Source organism: Podarcis liolepis (genome assembly GCF_965112155.1).
Source record: "Podarcis liolepis genome assembly, chromosome: 1".
In the NCBI taxonomy this organism is placed as follows: Eukaryota; Metazoa; Chordata; class Lepidosauria; order Squamata; family Lacertidae; genus Podarcis; species Podarcis liolepis.
Window position 1 is genome coordinate 108,540,593 of NC_139554.1, and position 17,568 is coordinate 108,558,160.

Genomic DNA, 17,568 nt, shown 5'->3' on the forward strand with positions numbered 1-17,568 from the left:
GGTCTCTGTTTTGTTCTGCTACAGTCCCCTCTTGAGAGTCCCATGGACTGCAAGAAGATCAAACCTCTCCATTCTTAAGGAAATCAGCCCTGAGTGCTCACTGGAAGGCCAGATCCTGAAGCTGAGACTCCAATACTTTGGCCACCTCATGAGAAGAGAAGACTCCCTGGAAAAGACCCTGATGTTGGGAAAGATGGAGGGCACAAGGAGAAGGGGACGACAGAGGAGGAGATGGTTGGACAGTGTTCTCGAAGCTACCAACATGAGTTTGACCAAACTGCGGGAGGCAGTAGAAGACAGGAGTGCCTGGCGTGCTCCGGTCCATGGGGTCACGAAGAGTCAGACACGACTAAACGACTAAACAACAACAATAACAACACAGTTCCCCAGGTTCCTGGAGCTTTGTTCTTTGTTCTTTTTGCCCTTCACTTATCCTGGAGAACTTAACCTTGAAGAAAACTCATTTCACATGACTAGACTTCTGGAACGTTTGTAGCAAAAACATGCCATCAACAGATCACCCTAATCTGTGAAATGCTTGGGTGATGATAGAGTCATAGAACTGTAGAGTTGGAAGGGACCCTAAGGGTCATCTAGTCCAACCCCCTGCAATGCAGTCTTATGTGGGGATCAAACCTGCAACCTTGGTGTCATCAGCACCACACTCTAGCCAACTGAGTGATGTTAAAATTTTTTACTTGGGGCCAGAGGGATGCTCATGATGGTTCTTGGCACATCTCATTGGGGAGAACATTTCACCGAGGGGGAATTTTTTTGGGGGGAGGGGATGAGATAATAATGTTAAGTAAATTGTCTTGGTTGGCTAGCATGCTTTTGAAAAAGAAGTGGGCACATATAGTGTCGATCAAATCGTCTGTAAATTAAAATACAGTTCAGAAGCAACTTTCCTAACTATTCTAACCGTTCCTGTTAATCAAAACATCTCCATTCAGTAGTTGCTTAGGAGACATTCCAATTTCTAATCTAGCCATTTTGATACTGCTATATAAAATAATAGCTTTTGCAGTACAAATAATCTTTCTACTTGATGGAATCTCTAGCTTACAAGCATTTTAGCAAGCAAAAGGAACATCGTGTTGTAGTTCAGAATAACCAGATGAGAAGGCTTTTTGATTATAAAATATAATATGAACATATGAAATGGGGCTTTAAATCTAGAAAATTCGAACCATCAAATTTAAAGTGGGGTTTGACTGAGGAGCAAATAACTCTGGTGGCTATGGGATCTGAGCCACAGAAACGAAGGTCACAGATGCATCCTTCCCATGGACAATAAATCCCGCTGTGTTCAGCGAAGCTTCCTCCCTAGCGACTGTATTTATTATTGTAGGACGAGAGATGTTCATACAACATTACAGCTGCAATCCTATACTGTATAGGCCCCAATGAACACAGTGGGACTTACATCTGGGTAAACAGGCTTAACATTGCACTGTAAATGGCAGTGTATAAAATTGCCATTCATAACTAAGGATATAATCCTATGCGCTATTATGTGGAAATCAGACCATTTGGATCCAGTATTACAATAAAATCCACAGAATCTCTGCAACAGCCATCAAAATGCACCAATGTTACACTGTTTCTACCACAAGTTCCCCACATTTCCGTTTGTGACAAGAATTAGGAGAATTTAGAAATGGAGTGTACATGAATTCTCGTATCAGTATACCACTGATGTGTATACCATCTCTAGGACATGGCATGACTTGGCTCTACTTCAGCCCTTCTCATTGGAGGTTTTCTTTCTTGTTTTTTACAGGATGAGATGACCAAGATGACAGCATTGCCCAATAAATCTGTGCAAGAAGCAAATACTGTTTGACATTAAAAATCCTGCACTATTACAGCCCAATTTAAGAGGCAATTTTAGGAAGCCAGAACACACACAAAAGGCATTGACTCTCATAGACGACTTCTACCCAGGAAATTGCTCTGCTTGCCACTTTGTGATAAACCTGAAAGCATAATTAAGGCCAGTAAGTGCATTTTAGGGTTAATTTTGCAGCTGTTCGGATTGCCTTATTATCACAGCAAAAGTGTTAAGCAAAGCATGACATCTCATTTTAGAAAGTGCAAGGTAGTCAGGCCGCAAAGTTACAGTAAGAGTTCCTGAAATTTTTCAAAGCATTAGAGTTATGCTTTTGCACATCACAATAGCTGCAAATTGTACAGTGTTTTCCTCCTCTCCCCACCCTTATAATATTTTTCCAGCACTGGCTGACACGATGGGAAATCAGATGTTCCCACATTCAGCCATGCAGACAGGAAGATCTCTTGAATAATAAACGCCAAAATAAATGCAACCGTTAACATGAGCCTCATCTGCTGGACATTTCGGTCTTGAAAAATCTCTGAAAACATCTCTGTCTGGAACGTAAATTGCAACGGAAGATATAAATACATAACCTTTACATCCACATGACCTCCCCGTATTTGGCAAACAGCTCTGCAGCAAACAGCTGAGATTTCTTATTTTGTGTGTGTAAGTGGGACCATTTGGAAATGTGTGTCAGATTGCACTGGAGAGGACTGGTGGGTGGTGGAAGAATTAATTGCAGGCAAGTGTGTTTGCAAAGTAGAAGGTTGCTGCTAGGTTAAAAAGCTTTAAAGACTTAGGACACAAGTGCTTGATGCAAATTTGCATATGACTATTTATATGCACAGGTGCAAATATACTCGCAGAGAGAAAAACCTCTGGCTCATGCTTGCAGGCCTTACTCTGAGTAATGGGGTGCAACATAATGCTTTGAGCCAGTACACTGGATGGACCCTCTGGAATTTAAGACTGTGAGCAGCTGGGGTCTCCATTTTGCAATGTGTCCAGCTGCCCTGTAAGCAAAGGATGAAGGGCCCCCATGAAAAGCATAAGAAAACTGCTAGCAGCATGAGTTGTGGATAAGACAGACAGCAGCTCAGTAAGGCAGGAAGTGATGGGAAAGAGGCTCTGCCTGAGGTTCTGAAGAGTCCATGGGTAGGCAAACTAAGGCCCAGGGGCCGGATCCGGCCCAATGGCCTTTTAAAGCCGGCCCACAAACGGTCCGGGAATCAGTGTGTTTTTACATGAGTAGAATGTGTCCTTTTATTTAAAATGCATCTCTGGCTTATTTGTGGGGCATAGGAATTTGTTCATTTTTTTCACCAAAATAAAGTCCGGGGGGCCCCCCCACAAGGTCTGAGGGACAGTGGATCGGCCCCCGGCTGAAAATGTTTGCTGACCCCTGGAGTAGACAATATTATGTTAAGGGTGAGTTGGCTGAGTTGAATTTTGCTATTATAGTGAGAAATTGGGGGGTGGGAGTAGGTTCTATAGCACATAGCTGGGAAATGTTTCAAAGGACTGATTTCAAATATACCAGTGCTGCAGAGGTACATTTGAGGACAGTCCAAGATTTCAACAGGGATATCTCCCCTCCTACCTGGAGATTCACCAAACTTCTACTACAGTGGTCCCCAAACATTTTCCCCATGGACCATTTGAAAATTGTTGAAGCAATTGTTCAACATTGTTGAACAATTGTTGAAATTGTTGTTGAAACATTGTTGAAAATTGTTGTTGAAACAACCCCCCCCCCGCGCATTTTGCAGCCATTGTGCTGTGTTAGATGCGGGGCGATTTTTAATTGTGTTTTAACTGCTTTTAGTTCCTGTGTTTTATTGTATTACAATTTAGAACTGCATAGAAATCAAATTATAATACAATAACGCAATGTAAGAGAGACACAATAAAACAGAATTAAAAATCAATATGTTTAATGTAATGGACATGCCATCCCCTCTGTCTTCAACCACAAATCCAGACATGCTATGGACCACTTGAATGCACTTACCAACCACTGGTGGTCCACAGACCACAACTTTGGTGGTCCACAGACCACAACTTTGAAACCTTGCTCCAATATACCATAACAGTAAATATAAACAGAACTGAAAATTTGACATTAAAAAAAAAAACCAGAGAGAAAATTATAGTCACTGCTATTAAAAGATGAAGGGGCAGTCAGCTCCTATGCTTTCCTCAAGGTTGGGATAATTCAAAAATAGCCAAAGACATTTGTTGAAAATTGTTGTTGAAACAACCCCCCCCCCCCCGCGCATTTTGCAGCCATTGTGCTGTGTTAGATGCGGGGCGATTTTTAATTGTGTTTTAACTGCTTTTAGTTCCTGTGTTTTATTGTATTACAATTTAGAACTGCATAGAAATCAAATTATAATACAATAACGCAATGTAAGAGAGACACAATAAAACAGAATTAAAAATCAATATGTTTAATGTAATGGACATGCCATCCCCTCTGTCTTCAACCACAAATCCAGACATGCTATGGACCACTTGAATGCACTTACCAACCACTGGTGGTCCACAGACCACAACTTTGGTGGTCCACAGACCACAACTTTGAAACCTTGCTCCAATATACCATAACAGTAAATATAAACAGAACTGAAAATTTGACAAAAAAAAAAACCAGAGAGAAAATTATAGTCACTGCTATTAAAAGATGAAGGGGCAGTCAGCTCCTATGCTTTCCTCAAGGTTGGGATAATTCAAAAATAGCCAAAGACATTTTTCAGGTAAGCTGTGAACTCCTTTTGGCATCCTCCTCAGCTTTTTTATTCTTCTTCAATTAATAATGTAGCCATGAAATATGCATAAGTTGTATGCAGTCCTTAATGTTTTATTGTGTTTTTAATATCCTGTTGAAAGCTGCCCAGAGTAGCTGGGGATGCCCCACCACATAGGCGGGGTATAAGTAATAAATAAAACAACAACAGCAACTTTTGAGAACCCTGTCAGTGGTGGCTGAGGCTACTGGACCTGATAGACTTTGCAGATCACAGGGTCATGGTAAAAAAAAATCATAGGATTTGGCCAAGTTGCTTTGGTTTCCTCCCTTGTAAAGATACTGTGCATTGCTTTGGTTCAGAAGCGGTTCCTGCTGTCACCAGGTACTCAAAGTTGTATTAATACATCTAAGTATCTTACCTTGGTTGAGAAGGGGTCCCTGTTTTCAGAATTTCTAATGTGGCTTCATGCCACCATAGCTGTGTGTGCACTGTTTTTCTTAGGCTCAGAAAGCTCTCTATGAGTTGTAGTTAATGCTGAGAGAGGAATGATCTTGTGCTCTGCACGAGGGGGATCCATAGCTGGGATGACTTTGAATGCAGGAAGTCCCACTTTCACTTCCAGACAACTCCAGCTAAAACAATCAGGTGACAGGAAAGACCTCTATTTACCGGAGACCCTGAAGAGCCACTCCCAGTCAGAACTGACAGTGCTGGGCTAGATGCAGTCTCAGCTGATGCAAGCCAGTTTCTTGTTCCTGAGCACCCTTGCATGATGCACCCTCCTAATGCCAGTCTCTGGGTCTCAAAATGGATGTGGGTGCAGGTCAGGTTTGAAACTGACACAAAGCTCTGGTAGTCCTTTAAAGAATTAGGGCAGACAACCTGCTTATTGAAACATTCACCCAATTTTTTTGCAGCGAGACTGCTGGCTGCTTAGCAAGCATTCATTCTGGTATGTGGGGAGGATAGCATTGTGTCAAAGCAAGTGTTGTTCCCCAGTTTCCACTACATTTTCCCATTTCCCTTACTGCAAAAAGTCTGTTGTTTGAGGGGAGCAGGTTTGTAGTGCATGACTTCCCAATCAAATACAATTGTGCAACCTGAATTTGGCCGTATGTGATTCAACTCCACCCCAAAAGAGCGACAGTCTGGAAGCACCCTAATCTGTTAGAACAGGGTTTTTTTTTAAAAAAAAACACACACCAAAAAACCACATTTCCCTTGGTGACCATTTCCATTATTATAACCAGATAACCATCAGACTCACTGGCAGGTATTTATTTCCAGCTGATATTATAGAATATTGTTAGTGTTTATTTATAGCTGCTACAGTTATTCCGCACAATTACCCCCTACCGTATTTAATAGCAATTAGTCAGGTTGCCTGTGATTAGAAACTGTAAACTATTTGGATGAACTTCACACTTCAAAGTGATTCTCCATCCCTTGAATCTTTTAGCATTTCATTCAACGCGAGATTGTTCTACGAAAAGAAAATCCAAATTTAGGTTCTAGGAAACACAGGAGTTCTTCTGCCTGCTGTGCCTCTTTCCCTAATTGTGTCAAATTATAGAAGCAGAACCCTGTACTATTTTTGCATTTTAGCTGAGACAACTGAGAGAATTTTTAATGTGCTGTTCTCAGCATGTTACACATCTGTGCCTTAGCAGCAAAATTGTGTATTCAATATTTGTAAAATTCTTCTCATATTAATTGCCTCTAAGGTCTGGGAAGCAAGCATTCTCAGGGAATCCCACCTTTTCTCATATGAACCTGCCCTGGGCTAAGGGCAGACAACATGGTTTCTACCAGGAGCAAGACCTTTTTAAAAAAATAAATAATAATGTTCCTCTTTGGTCACTTTTCAGAGACATATAAAAATAATTTATATGTAAAGCAAGAAGATTTTGTGCACACAGGCATGAATTGATGGAATCAGCAGCTATGTTGCTAGTCAATCAGTAGGCATGCGCCTGTTTAGTGTGGACCTTGGCAATTTCGCCTCCCAACATTGCCTGGGAAGAGCCATTGCTTAGTGACAGAACACATTTGAATGCAGAAAGTCTCATTTTCAATTCCTTGCATGCATTTACAGGCCAGTTATAGAACCTAAGATAGCAAAGGATGGGAAAGGCGTTAAGGATAATGATTTAATTTCCTGAAATGGGAATGTTTACTTATGTTAAATTGCTGCGTACCTTTAACACGGGTGTTCCCCCCCCTCACCTCGGACAGTAGCTCTCATGCGATTGGCTGACTGTGAATCCCATGACAGAGGCATCCCATTTCTGTTGTGACTGTTATTCCAGTAAATGTTTTTTAACCACTTTCTGTTTTGTGTGGTGAATGAAAGAGAGGGGGGAGAATGGCTGCTGAGAAGAGGCTTCTCAGGCTACTACTGAGGACAGTGTTGTGTCAGACTTGTTCCAGCACTGACGGAAAGCCCAATGGAAAATTTCACCAGCGAAGGGACTGATAAGTGCTCTTAGGTCCTCTTGCCCTGATTCTATACCCCCCCCCTCTTCAGTGTTGGGGGATCCTTTGAAACCAGCTTCAAAAAGTCTTCTGTCGATGCGAGAGGCATCGGTATATTTAATTTCATTCTCTTTATCTTTCATCATTACCAACCTTTCCCAACAGTGATGTTTTATGTCAACATAGTATGCAGCTACAACTACACTATTCTTTTTACTACACAAATGAGGCGTAGTCCTTTTCCACCTCTCCTCTATTCTATCTGTGATTGTTCTTGCTGCTTCATTGAACTTGTTTCGCTTTATCTTTCTCTGCTTGCAAGTGACCAAAATGGGATACTGATCTGGAAATAATGCCTTGAATAACAGTTTTTTATACTTCCATCTCTCTACTGGAAATGCCACACAAGACATCCAAAATGTTCATCTAATTTATAGCTCCATTGCATTAGTGACTCAGGCAGCAAACCTATGTTTGGTGCTGCTTACCAGGAGGCACAAGGGGAAATGGTGAGGTCAGAGGGTGCAACCATACAGGTTAAACCAATACAGCAGGCATAGGCAAACTCTGCCCTCCAGATGTTTTGGGACTACAACTCCCATCATCCCTAGCTAACAGGACCAGTGGTCATGGATGATGGGAATTGTAGTCTCAAAACATCTGGAGGGCAGAGTTTGTCTATGGCTGCGATACAGCATTGCTGCTGGTGCATTTGCATCAAATCAACCTCGTTGCCACCTCACCTACTGCCAGTAATGAGCAGTGATGCAGCCAACCAAAAGTCAGGTATGTAACAAAGCCATTCCTTTAGTTACCAACTGTGTATTGCATGCCTTCCTTCATTCTGGAAGTCTGGGGTGGGGGGTGGGGAAGCGTAGGAGCTTACTTAATTTTTGGGGGGAGGGGGGATAACAAGAATGTTCTAAAACGATAAGTCATTCAATGTAATCATTTAAGAATGAAACTAAATACAATTACTTTTATTTAACAAAACCGTAATTATTTAGAAAATATCCCAGTATTTGCAGCATATATCTACAAATTCAGTTGCTTGATCAGAACTAGGATCACAAATAGATCTTGTCACACAAACGCAACATTAATTGGACAGGAAAAGATGAACAGAAAAAGAAGCGCCGCTGAGCATTTTGCTGTCTTGCACATAGCTGCTCAACCTAACATGTCTATTTCAGTAGCAATTTTTAAATTTCACAACTGTAGAATTTATTAGACTCGTAAAACTACTTCGTTGACATCGTGTTGTTTAAAGTGTCATTAAAGAAGCTTTTATAATGCAGAAATCACCACCACCTCTTCTCCTACTTACAAAAAGAGGAGTTTGGGCTTTATTTTGTTTTGCATCCCCTAGCTTTAATTTTTTGAACTTAAAAGAAATATTTTAAAAGTTACCCAAACGTGAAATAAGATACTGCTTTTTTTCTGAGAACAAGAATAAATTAAACTTGGTAGCTCTGGGCCAATGGCCTTGAGAATGCCTCAGGCTGTACCTGAGCCACAGTCCTCTTTTCCTTACCCATAATAAATTTGTATCAACTGCCAAATAAGGTTCTGGAGCCCTCACTGCAGTTCAGAGCTGTATTACCTCTCGAGATTGCTCTGTGTGTCAGCTAACAAAATTTCCCATATGCTTCACCTGCAGATCCCAAACTGTGTGTCCCTGCCCATGCCAGCACATCCCCCTCCCTATTTTTGCTCAGCCGTCACACTTGCAGCACGCTGAGAGCATGGGGTGTGCTAAAGGTAAGCACAGGACAGTAAGAAAATAAACACTGATTCCTATTCATACCTACTACCTGTTACATTTTAGATTGCGCAAATCTGCCCTCAACGATTCAGCTCATAGAGCAGGGCCAGAGAACCTGTGGCCTTCCAGATGCAACACCCACCATCCCTGACCATCAGTGATGATGGTTGGGGCTGAAGGGAGCTGGAATCGAACCACATCTGGCCTCAGTTTCCCTGCCCTGTCCTAGAGGTTGCTAAAAAGTACTCTTGATATGCTGCCAGATTCTTCTATAGAGGCCTGGGATGCTGACCAATTTACTGCCTTTGGAAAACAACTGTGATTTCATCAGCATTGTTACAGCAGTTAAGGCACTTTCTAGTGTGCATGAAGACACCGTATAACAGTGCTAGTATTTATAAGAAAACTCACCTAATTTATTTCGTCACTTTGGTACTGGAAAATATACAAAGACCAATAATGCTAATCCTAAAAAGACATGATCCAGCCAAAGTTAAGCACTTTTAAGCCCTACTGATTTGAACACAGAACTTAAGCAATCGGTGGGATTCTGAAGCAGCATGACTTTGGATGGATCTTGTCCTGCATTTTCAGCAGAAGGAAAGGAAACTTGCCCAACTGCATTTCTAGAGAGTACAGCAATAAAGTTCCAAGGCAACAGGTGTCAGAACTATGCATGTAAATTCATGCATTTGTGAACAATATTATTAGGCAGTTAAGAGCTTCATACATTAGCATCATACAACATATTGCTAAACATCATTAATTAAGGTTAAAGTGGAAATCAACGTTATCAGATCACAGCAGCAAAAGAACGAAACTTTTATGCCATGTTATGCATTCTGAAGCAGCAGTTTCAGCTTTAAAAGGGCGAAAAAAATATTGCTATAAATTATATCTATTCTAATAACTCTTTCAGGACTTCCATGAAGTTTCTGTGCTTCACCTGACAATATATACCATCGCAACCTTGCATTTACACACAGTCCTCAGCAATATGCAATTAACCGTAGTTTTATGCAGTAGTGGATAAAGTGCAAAATATTTGGTACGAAGTCCTAGTGATTGTTGTATCTTGCTTCTACGGACACTGAGGAATTGAGACTGGATCTTCCGTTAATGGCAACTGTATTTGATGGAGGTGCAACCTGAGAGAGAAAATAAGGTAGTCAGGTAGATGGAAGACCTGATGCAAAATGGAAGTCACCCACCAGTTAATTTATAATTGCAACTGTTTTGAATGCTGTTGCTGAGAGTAGAGCTGCTGAAATAAACTGGGCCTATGCATCAGTTCCTTAGGAAGGGCGGGATAAAATGCAGCTACATGAACAGATCTACTTACACCCTCCTCTCCAGAAAAGTCTGATGCATCTTATACTAATTTAAGTGTCAAAATGCTGGGAAACTCAATTCAGCACCTGGGTACATCAATAGATGTTACTCTGCCTTAGGTCCAATTGCCATATTACTAGGGATCTTCGGGGCACATCAGAAATTTAAGAGAGGTGCATGGTTGTTCCACAAAAATGCATGGCCTGCCTTTGCTGAGCTAGAGTCATAGCCACTGAAGAGCTACACCCCTGTGGCTCAGTTTCACAAAGCCTATATAATATTGGTTATGTTTGTGTGGCAAGAATTCATATGGTAACCAGCCTAGGAAAGAGACTCAGGCACTGAGCTTTCATATATACTGTACTTTTCTGTGTATAAGACTAGGTTTTCTTACTCTAAAATAATGTTTAAAATCTGGGGTCGTCTTATACATGGATGTAAGTCCCCCCATTTTCTTAAATTGAAGGCTCCCAAAATAGGCGTCTTATACATGGAAAAATACAGTATATATGCCTGTCAGTTTTTTTAGCCAATGAGTAAAGCCAGAGCTATGATTGTTAAGTGAGTTGTTTGGACACCAAGCAATAGGAATTTATTACTTGTTTCTCTTTTAATTCTTGCTCCAATTTGTGGTTTCATGTTCCCCACAAAGCTGATTACTTTAATGATGTCACCACACACTTGCCTCGCTCCTGTCTGCTAAAGCTCAACTGATTTTCAACATCACTAAGTAAAAGCTAGCTAGTTGAAACAGTCTGATCAAACATAGGGTTCAATATGCACTCAGCCGCATGAAAAATATATAAAACCCATGTTTCCAAACCACACGAGCGATTATTCATCTGGAGAACATTTATTTCTTGCCACATCAGTAATTTTACTTTGCACTATAGACTAGGGCTGGGTGGGAGGTTAATTTGGACCTGCTGACAGATCATTGGATGACTTGCAGTAGATTTGGCTCTGGTTAGTTAGAATTTACTCAGATATCAATTTTTGTCATTGTATATGACAGCCATCCCAGTGCATGTTTCGTGGGGTGGGGTGGGGCACAGGTAACTGGGCTCTGCCCATTGAGCCACCATTTTGCATCTGGCTTTGTTCTTCACCAAGCCACTGTTTTCCAATTGGCTCAAATTGGTTCTGGAATCTCCAGGTTCTAGTTTTTTAAAAACATAGTTCCAAGCAAGCCTGAAGTTTGCAGATGCCTGCTGAAGACAATACAATGGGCCTATGCATTCATTTGATTATTAAACTGAAAGTAATGCCTTAAGATGTGTGAGCCCAAGGGAAACTAACAGGGAGAGTTCAGTCATATGATGGAAATATTCTGGAGAGAGAGAAATAGTTTCAAACCCCAACCTCATTTGACCCATTTGGTTAGCAATTACTGCAAGCTTTATTCAGCAGGAATAAAACTGCAGCACAAAAGACCACAGAGTTTGGCTCTGTACCCTAACGAGTTATTAAAGCAAGTGGGGGGGGGGCAAATGCTTGGCTGAATGCAGTGGCAATTTTTGCCTTGTTTCTTGAATGCTTGGCGGATGCTGAGAGCACCTGACAGACCTTTTACCCAATTTAATAGCACAAAGCATTAGCCGAACTTTGCCATTTAAATAGGAGTTAAATGTCCTTTCACTTGTTCTTCACACACAAGTGAATGCAGTAACTTTGGGTCTGCTGACTTAAGTGTTTAATTCTTTCCCCGTGCAATACGCCTTGTTTTAAAAGTTGAAGCAACGTTTTACAGACACTGTCTGACTTCATCTTCACAAGAGGCTTAAAAATAAATTTGATACCACACTTTTCTCACCCCAGCTTCACTTCTTCATACTGTAAGATAGTGAGTTAGCACAGTCATTATCATGCTACTTTGAAAGAAAGAAAAATGTTCTCTTAAACAGAATATAACTGAGGGAAACTTGAAACTCCTGAAAAAAATGACTTATACTTGATTATGTCAATACTGTCCGCATTCTTTGGTACTTGCTCTCCTTATGATGCTTCCTGTAAAGCGATTCATAAATTCATTAATTAAACAAATGTGGGATGGCATAGGAGGTGACAAGTGAGAGAGACAAAGTGGGATTAAATTTTGCATAGCACAGGAATAACAAAAGCAGAGAAGGAAGGAGATATTTAACTATATATGCAGTTTGGGCTGCAGAGCTTTAAAAAGGCATCTCTCATGACCATATTCTAGTCATGGACAACTCATAATAGGATAATATCATTGACGGGGCACTGTCAGAATAAAAAAAAATGTTCATCTTCTTGCCACAAACCAAACAAAGCCCTCTTTTTTTAAAAAAAAAAAAAGACCGCAGGATATTCAATTTCCAGCTCTATATGAATGCCTTCTTTCCCCTAACTGATGAAATACCTTTCTGAAATCTGAGACAGGAAAGCAGAGCATTAGCAAGGAATTTTCAAATTCTGAAGACAGGTAGGAGAGGCAAGGTCCTTTTGACCTTGATCTTTATAGCTTCTTCCTAACAGCTGTTTCAGTGGAGGATTTGGCAGAGGGAATCAGCCCATACACTTTATGCCAAATGTATGTTTAAGGGGAAAAGCTGTATACACTCTTTCCTTTACTCAAAGCCAGCAAGAACATTTTGCAACCAGTCCTTACATCTCCCCTATTGGCACTATTCAGAAATCACACTCGTGAGATTCCTTCAACAAGATTAATGCCAGCACCGATTGCTATGGTGATTTTGAAAGTAAGCACTGTAAATCCATTGTTATTTACTTTAATGATGAGAAGAAAAAGGAAAGGGGAGAGGAGGGGAAAAAAACCCAACCACCTCACCCTTCTCAATTTGGCAGCAGCTTCTCCAGAGCGGATTGCAGCCAGCAAGCTCTGGTGGATCTGTTCCGGGTCAGGGCGCTGGAGAGCCGCAGCAATCCCTCTTTGACAGACGGCAGTTGTTGGGTGGCCAGATAAAGAGGGCACCTGCCTATTTTGCTCATTGGTTGCACAATTATTTTTCTGTTGGGAGAAGAAGAAAGAAAACCATTGCCCGAGTGAGCTCATGCTACCTTAGACAGCAACACGCAATGCAATGCACACTTTTAGTGAATGACAGAACAGTTCTATGTTATTTTGCAAAATGCCAAGATATATGCATGTAAGAAAGCACCGCGTGGAAGTTGAGGACAAATGTTATTGTTGGGTTTTACCTTGTCTGCAAAATTCTGTTGCAGCTGTCCAGTTGGGCTCTGTAGAGGAGAATGGTTCTTTATCTCCGTGTTGGACACTGATGAGGAAAGGTCAAGGGACAACTGCTCTTTCAGTGGCCTGGGCACACTGGGTGCACATGTTTTGCTGAACGACTGCGACCTCCTAACTGCTGAAGATACAGCAAGAGCAAAAGGTGACGGCCTGGAGCTGGAATATGGTTGCGGCAAAACGAAAGTCCTCAGGGATTTCAGATTTAATGGAGGAGGCTGGGAGCAGGGGGAATTCAGAGGTTTGGGCATTGTTACAGGAGGAGTGGTGACTTTTGTCTTTTCCTCGCTGTGTCCGTTTTCAGTCTTTTCCTCTGCTAATTGAGAAGGAACAGTAACTGTCCTAGGAAATGGAAAAGAAGTATGATCTGGCGAGGCCAACTTTTTTTCTGGCTCCATACTCTTAGCTTCGTTTTGCGTAGGGCTACTAATGGAATTGCTTCGTGCAATCGCAGATGTTACATAATGAGAAGAAGCCCTCTTTTGCATCTGTAAATAGAAGCTGCTTGGCTTTGCTGTAGGACTTAAGATCCTTGGTTTTTCTTGCACCGGTGGGGGCGGACTTTTCTTCTCTGTGCTTACCACAAATGGAGGTGCAACATGTTGCGGACCAGGTCTGTAATGCTCCCCTTCCATTTTCCTGCCTTCGGCATTAGGGAGAGGAACTGTGGCATTATCAGCACTGTATGTTTTATGCAGCGAATCGTTCCCTAGCAACGTAACTTCATGTCTAAAAACAGGTCCTGTTGGGCTCAGGCTTTTGGAGTTATTAAGCATTTCTGTTTGCGTACCAAATTCCTGGGAATTCTCCTTGGGAGACATGTGCAAGTGGGCCGCTTCCCGATCCTCCGCAGTGTCGGACTCCCAATTCTTCACTATCTCCAGAGATTTTGGAGGCACTATTTTATAGGTAGTCATTCCAACTTTGGGTATGTAGTCTCTTGTAATCTCATTGGAAGGTTTAGGTTTAGGTTTAGAGTCTTGCCAGTGAGGTGGGAAACCTTTTGGAGGAGAACTAGCAGGGCTTTTGACGACTTTCTGTGGTAAAATGGGGCTATCCTTTTCAATTGCGTTATATTGGTTGTCGTTAGAATTTGCTCTGTCATGTGCCGATTGTTCCCTCTGTTGGTTGAACTCTGTCATAGTTCCTACGGTCTCATGTACCCTGCTAAGGGACCCTGAGGGTTGGTTCTCCTGAGCTGATTTGTGCAGGTGAGTTGAATCTTTGCGTGTGACTAGTTGGCAGCCTTGAGGACCCGTACTCTCCCTTACTTCAGTCTGACCCAAATTACCATCGGGTGGGGTTGCCTGAATTGCAACATCCTGAGTCTTTACTGTCTCCACAATGGGCTGATCCCATTTTTTATCTTGCACCCCTGGACATGCTTGAGGGCTGCATTCCTGATTTGCGGCTATGGCATTTTGATATGCTTGGCAGTTCAGTGATTCAAGCTTGTTACGTTCTCTCACATCAATATTACTTTCTTCTGTTGGAGGAAGAAATTTTGCGTCACTGTGACCTTTATAAAAAAAAAGCAAACAAAAATTTGAAATTAGCATTAGGATTAAGTTGTTTGAATCATGAATCACTCTTTTTCATACAAATTTGTATTAAAATGGAGCTAAACTTTCCCTGAGTACAGCTTTTTGGTACATAGCTTTTGTAGTCTTAAGTATATGTCATAGTATATGTCATATGACAGACACGAGATGTTTTTAAAATATTAAAAATATACATATGCTTTATATTCAAGTTTCTCTGAGCAATTGCAAGGACCCATCAATACCACTTAGGAAAAAATTGTGGAAGACTCCTTCACATGAGCCATTCACACAATGGGCTGCATCCAATGTAACACTACATGCATGTTCCTTCAGTGCAAGGATTTCTGCCTCCCCTTGCATACCTCCGGGGGGAATTCCCATTGTGCAAGCAGAAATCTTTTGTGCTGATGGGACACTGTAGTCGGATACCACCCGGTATTGAACAGACACCAACAACATTGCCAGGATTCCGCTGAAACCTAAAATACATCCTGCACAAATTACAATATAAATTTACTCACCATTGCTTGCATTTGGCTGCAATGCTCCAAGTGGCTTAGCACTGCCAAGTGTAATATTTGCAATGAATACTTGACTATGTTGAGCTCTGCAAAACATCACACCATAACAATAGACAGACTTGCATCAAGTAACGTATTGAGAAAAACACTCAAATTCTATTCAGGCATTCTTCTCCTCATGTGATTACATCTTGGCCCCATCCCATGCATTACTGCCACTGCTTCTGTACCCCCACCAGGTGTTAAGGACTCCGGACAAACCATGAGCCGAAACCAAGGTATCCCATGGTTTACGGACTGTGGGTTGGTAGGGAAAGCTAAAACCATGAGCCAGGGTTTGGATGACACAATAAGCTAAACCATGGCTTAGCTCAACAAAACAAACCATGAAGGAGCAAATTGGGTGCAATCTCTTTCCCTGGAGCCTACACATTTGCTTGCTTGGGCTAAGCCATGGTTTGCCATAGCATTAAATGTAAACAAGGGCACTGAGTTTCCAAGTCTCAGTATAAACGTTCATGGGCTTTCAGATGCATGATGTGTTATCCTAAGTTGGCAGGTACTGATGATACACATAAGTAGCAAAGAAAAAGTAGTGAGCTCAGAGGGAAATGAAATACACACACACACATATTGTTATAATTTGAATTATGTAAAATAATTTTAGTGACCATTCACAAAGTACTACTGATGATAAACACAAACATGATGGCACTGGCAAAGTTAATTATCACATGTAGCAAGTTAAAAAACCCACTATCTTGATTAAGGCCATAAGTGTGATGGAAATGAACAAGTTCAAGTCTATCAGTTCAAGTTGTGCAGTGGTGTCACACTGGAGTCTTCTTTTGGAGTTATTTTGTTTGGCGCTAGAACAACTTATTTAATCATAAGTAACTCAAAGAAGAAATACTGCTATGGAACTCTGCATAAACACTGGGTGCATTGCTTTGTACTCCAGAGCACCAATGCACCACTTTTCTCAACCCCTTCTCATAGATAAAAGTATTGATGTACAAAGATACCATTACAGTGGGCAGGGTACCCTTTCAGTCACAAACATAGGCTCAGTGATCAATTGCTCTCCTTCTAGGATATAAAGGGGGCTCACCACCAATTAGAGAAAGAAGCCTGATGCACTCACTTGTCACGTGCAGTTTTATTTTCTACTTCTTCTTCATTTGAGTCCTGCAGAGTATCGTCACGCCCAGTGCTAGGATCTGAAGTCAATGAAGCAGGCTCGTTTTTCTGAACGCCCTGTGGAATTTCAGGAGTACTGAAGGAGATGGGGGCCTCTGGCGTAGTGAGAGGAGCCCCTGCACTTTCTTCATGCATTTCTTCCTTCTCATCTATCTCCTCTAGACTATATTCGGAGCCTATGTCAGCTACGCTCCCAAGGAAAGCATAAAGAGCAATAATAAGTCAAGATAAATATATCACATTACATTGTTTAAAAAAAAAACCATCCCAAATGGAAAATCAGAGTATGCTTACTAAGGAGTTTGGGGGGTGTGGGGTGAGGGGGGTGCTTGTCCCTGTGGCTCAAATAGTTTAAAATTCTGATAAATGTGAGTATAGATCAGCAGGGCAGGGTGGTAGGTTTTGCTCTTATGGAGTAAAAGTACAAGGGTAATGAGCAGAGAAAGACTGGCAACCACTTGAAAACATTCCTACCTTAATGTCTCCTCATTCAGAAGATAATGAACTCATAGGAAGGCGACTTATGCACCAGGAGTCAGTTCGTTGGCTTATCTAGCCCATTGATTTTCTACACTAACTGGCCGCAACTCTTCAGGGTTCAGGCAGAACTCTTTCCCAGCCCTACCTGGCGATGCTAGTGATGGTCCCTTCCGCGGGCCAAACATTGCCTCTACCACTAAACTACAGTGCCTCTCAACACGTTAACAGTCCTCTTTGTATTATTCTTTCATTTAATATTTCAGATTTATTTAGATTCCGGGGGGTGGGGGCTGCTTGCATGAATCTCTTACAGCAAAGCAACAACAAATCACGTGGCACTTTAAAGTCTAACAAAACTTATTATGGCATAGGCTTCATAGCCTATGAAAACTGCCTAACAGCCTGATCATAATTTTGGGGAGAAATCAG

General features: G+C 41.5%; 1 protein-coding gene across 12 annotated transcripts in view; it reads right to left on the bottom strand.

The window, feature by feature from the left end:
• Window positions 1–8,016: 8,016 nt before the first annotated feature.
• Window positions 8,017–17,568, bottom strand: part of COBLL1 (cordon-bleu WH2 repeat protein like 1) — a 93,328-nt gene continuing 83,776 nt past the window's right edge. For 9 of the 12 annotated variants that reach the window (XM_083493450.1, XM_083493443.1, XM_083493445.1 and 6 more), the window contains 5 exons: window positions 16,604–16,844; window positions 15,460–15,545; window positions 13,346–14,913; window positions 12,975–13,154; window positions 8,017–9,978 (listed from right to left, as the gene is read on the bottom strand). In XM_083493450.1, the coding sequence (XP_083349576.1) occupies window positions 9,889–9,978; window positions 12,975–13,154; window positions 13,346–14,913; window positions 15,460–15,545; window positions 16,604–16,844 (2,165 nt within the window). In that variant the 3' untranslated portion in view covers window positions 8,017–9,888. The remainder of the gene's footprint in view (window positions 9,979–12,974; window positions 13,155–13,345; window positions 14,914–15,459; window positions 15,546–16,603; window positions 16,845–17,568) is intronic. The other 3 variants (XM_083493442.1, XM_083493440.1, XM_083493446.1) reach the window with 1 other exon arrangement.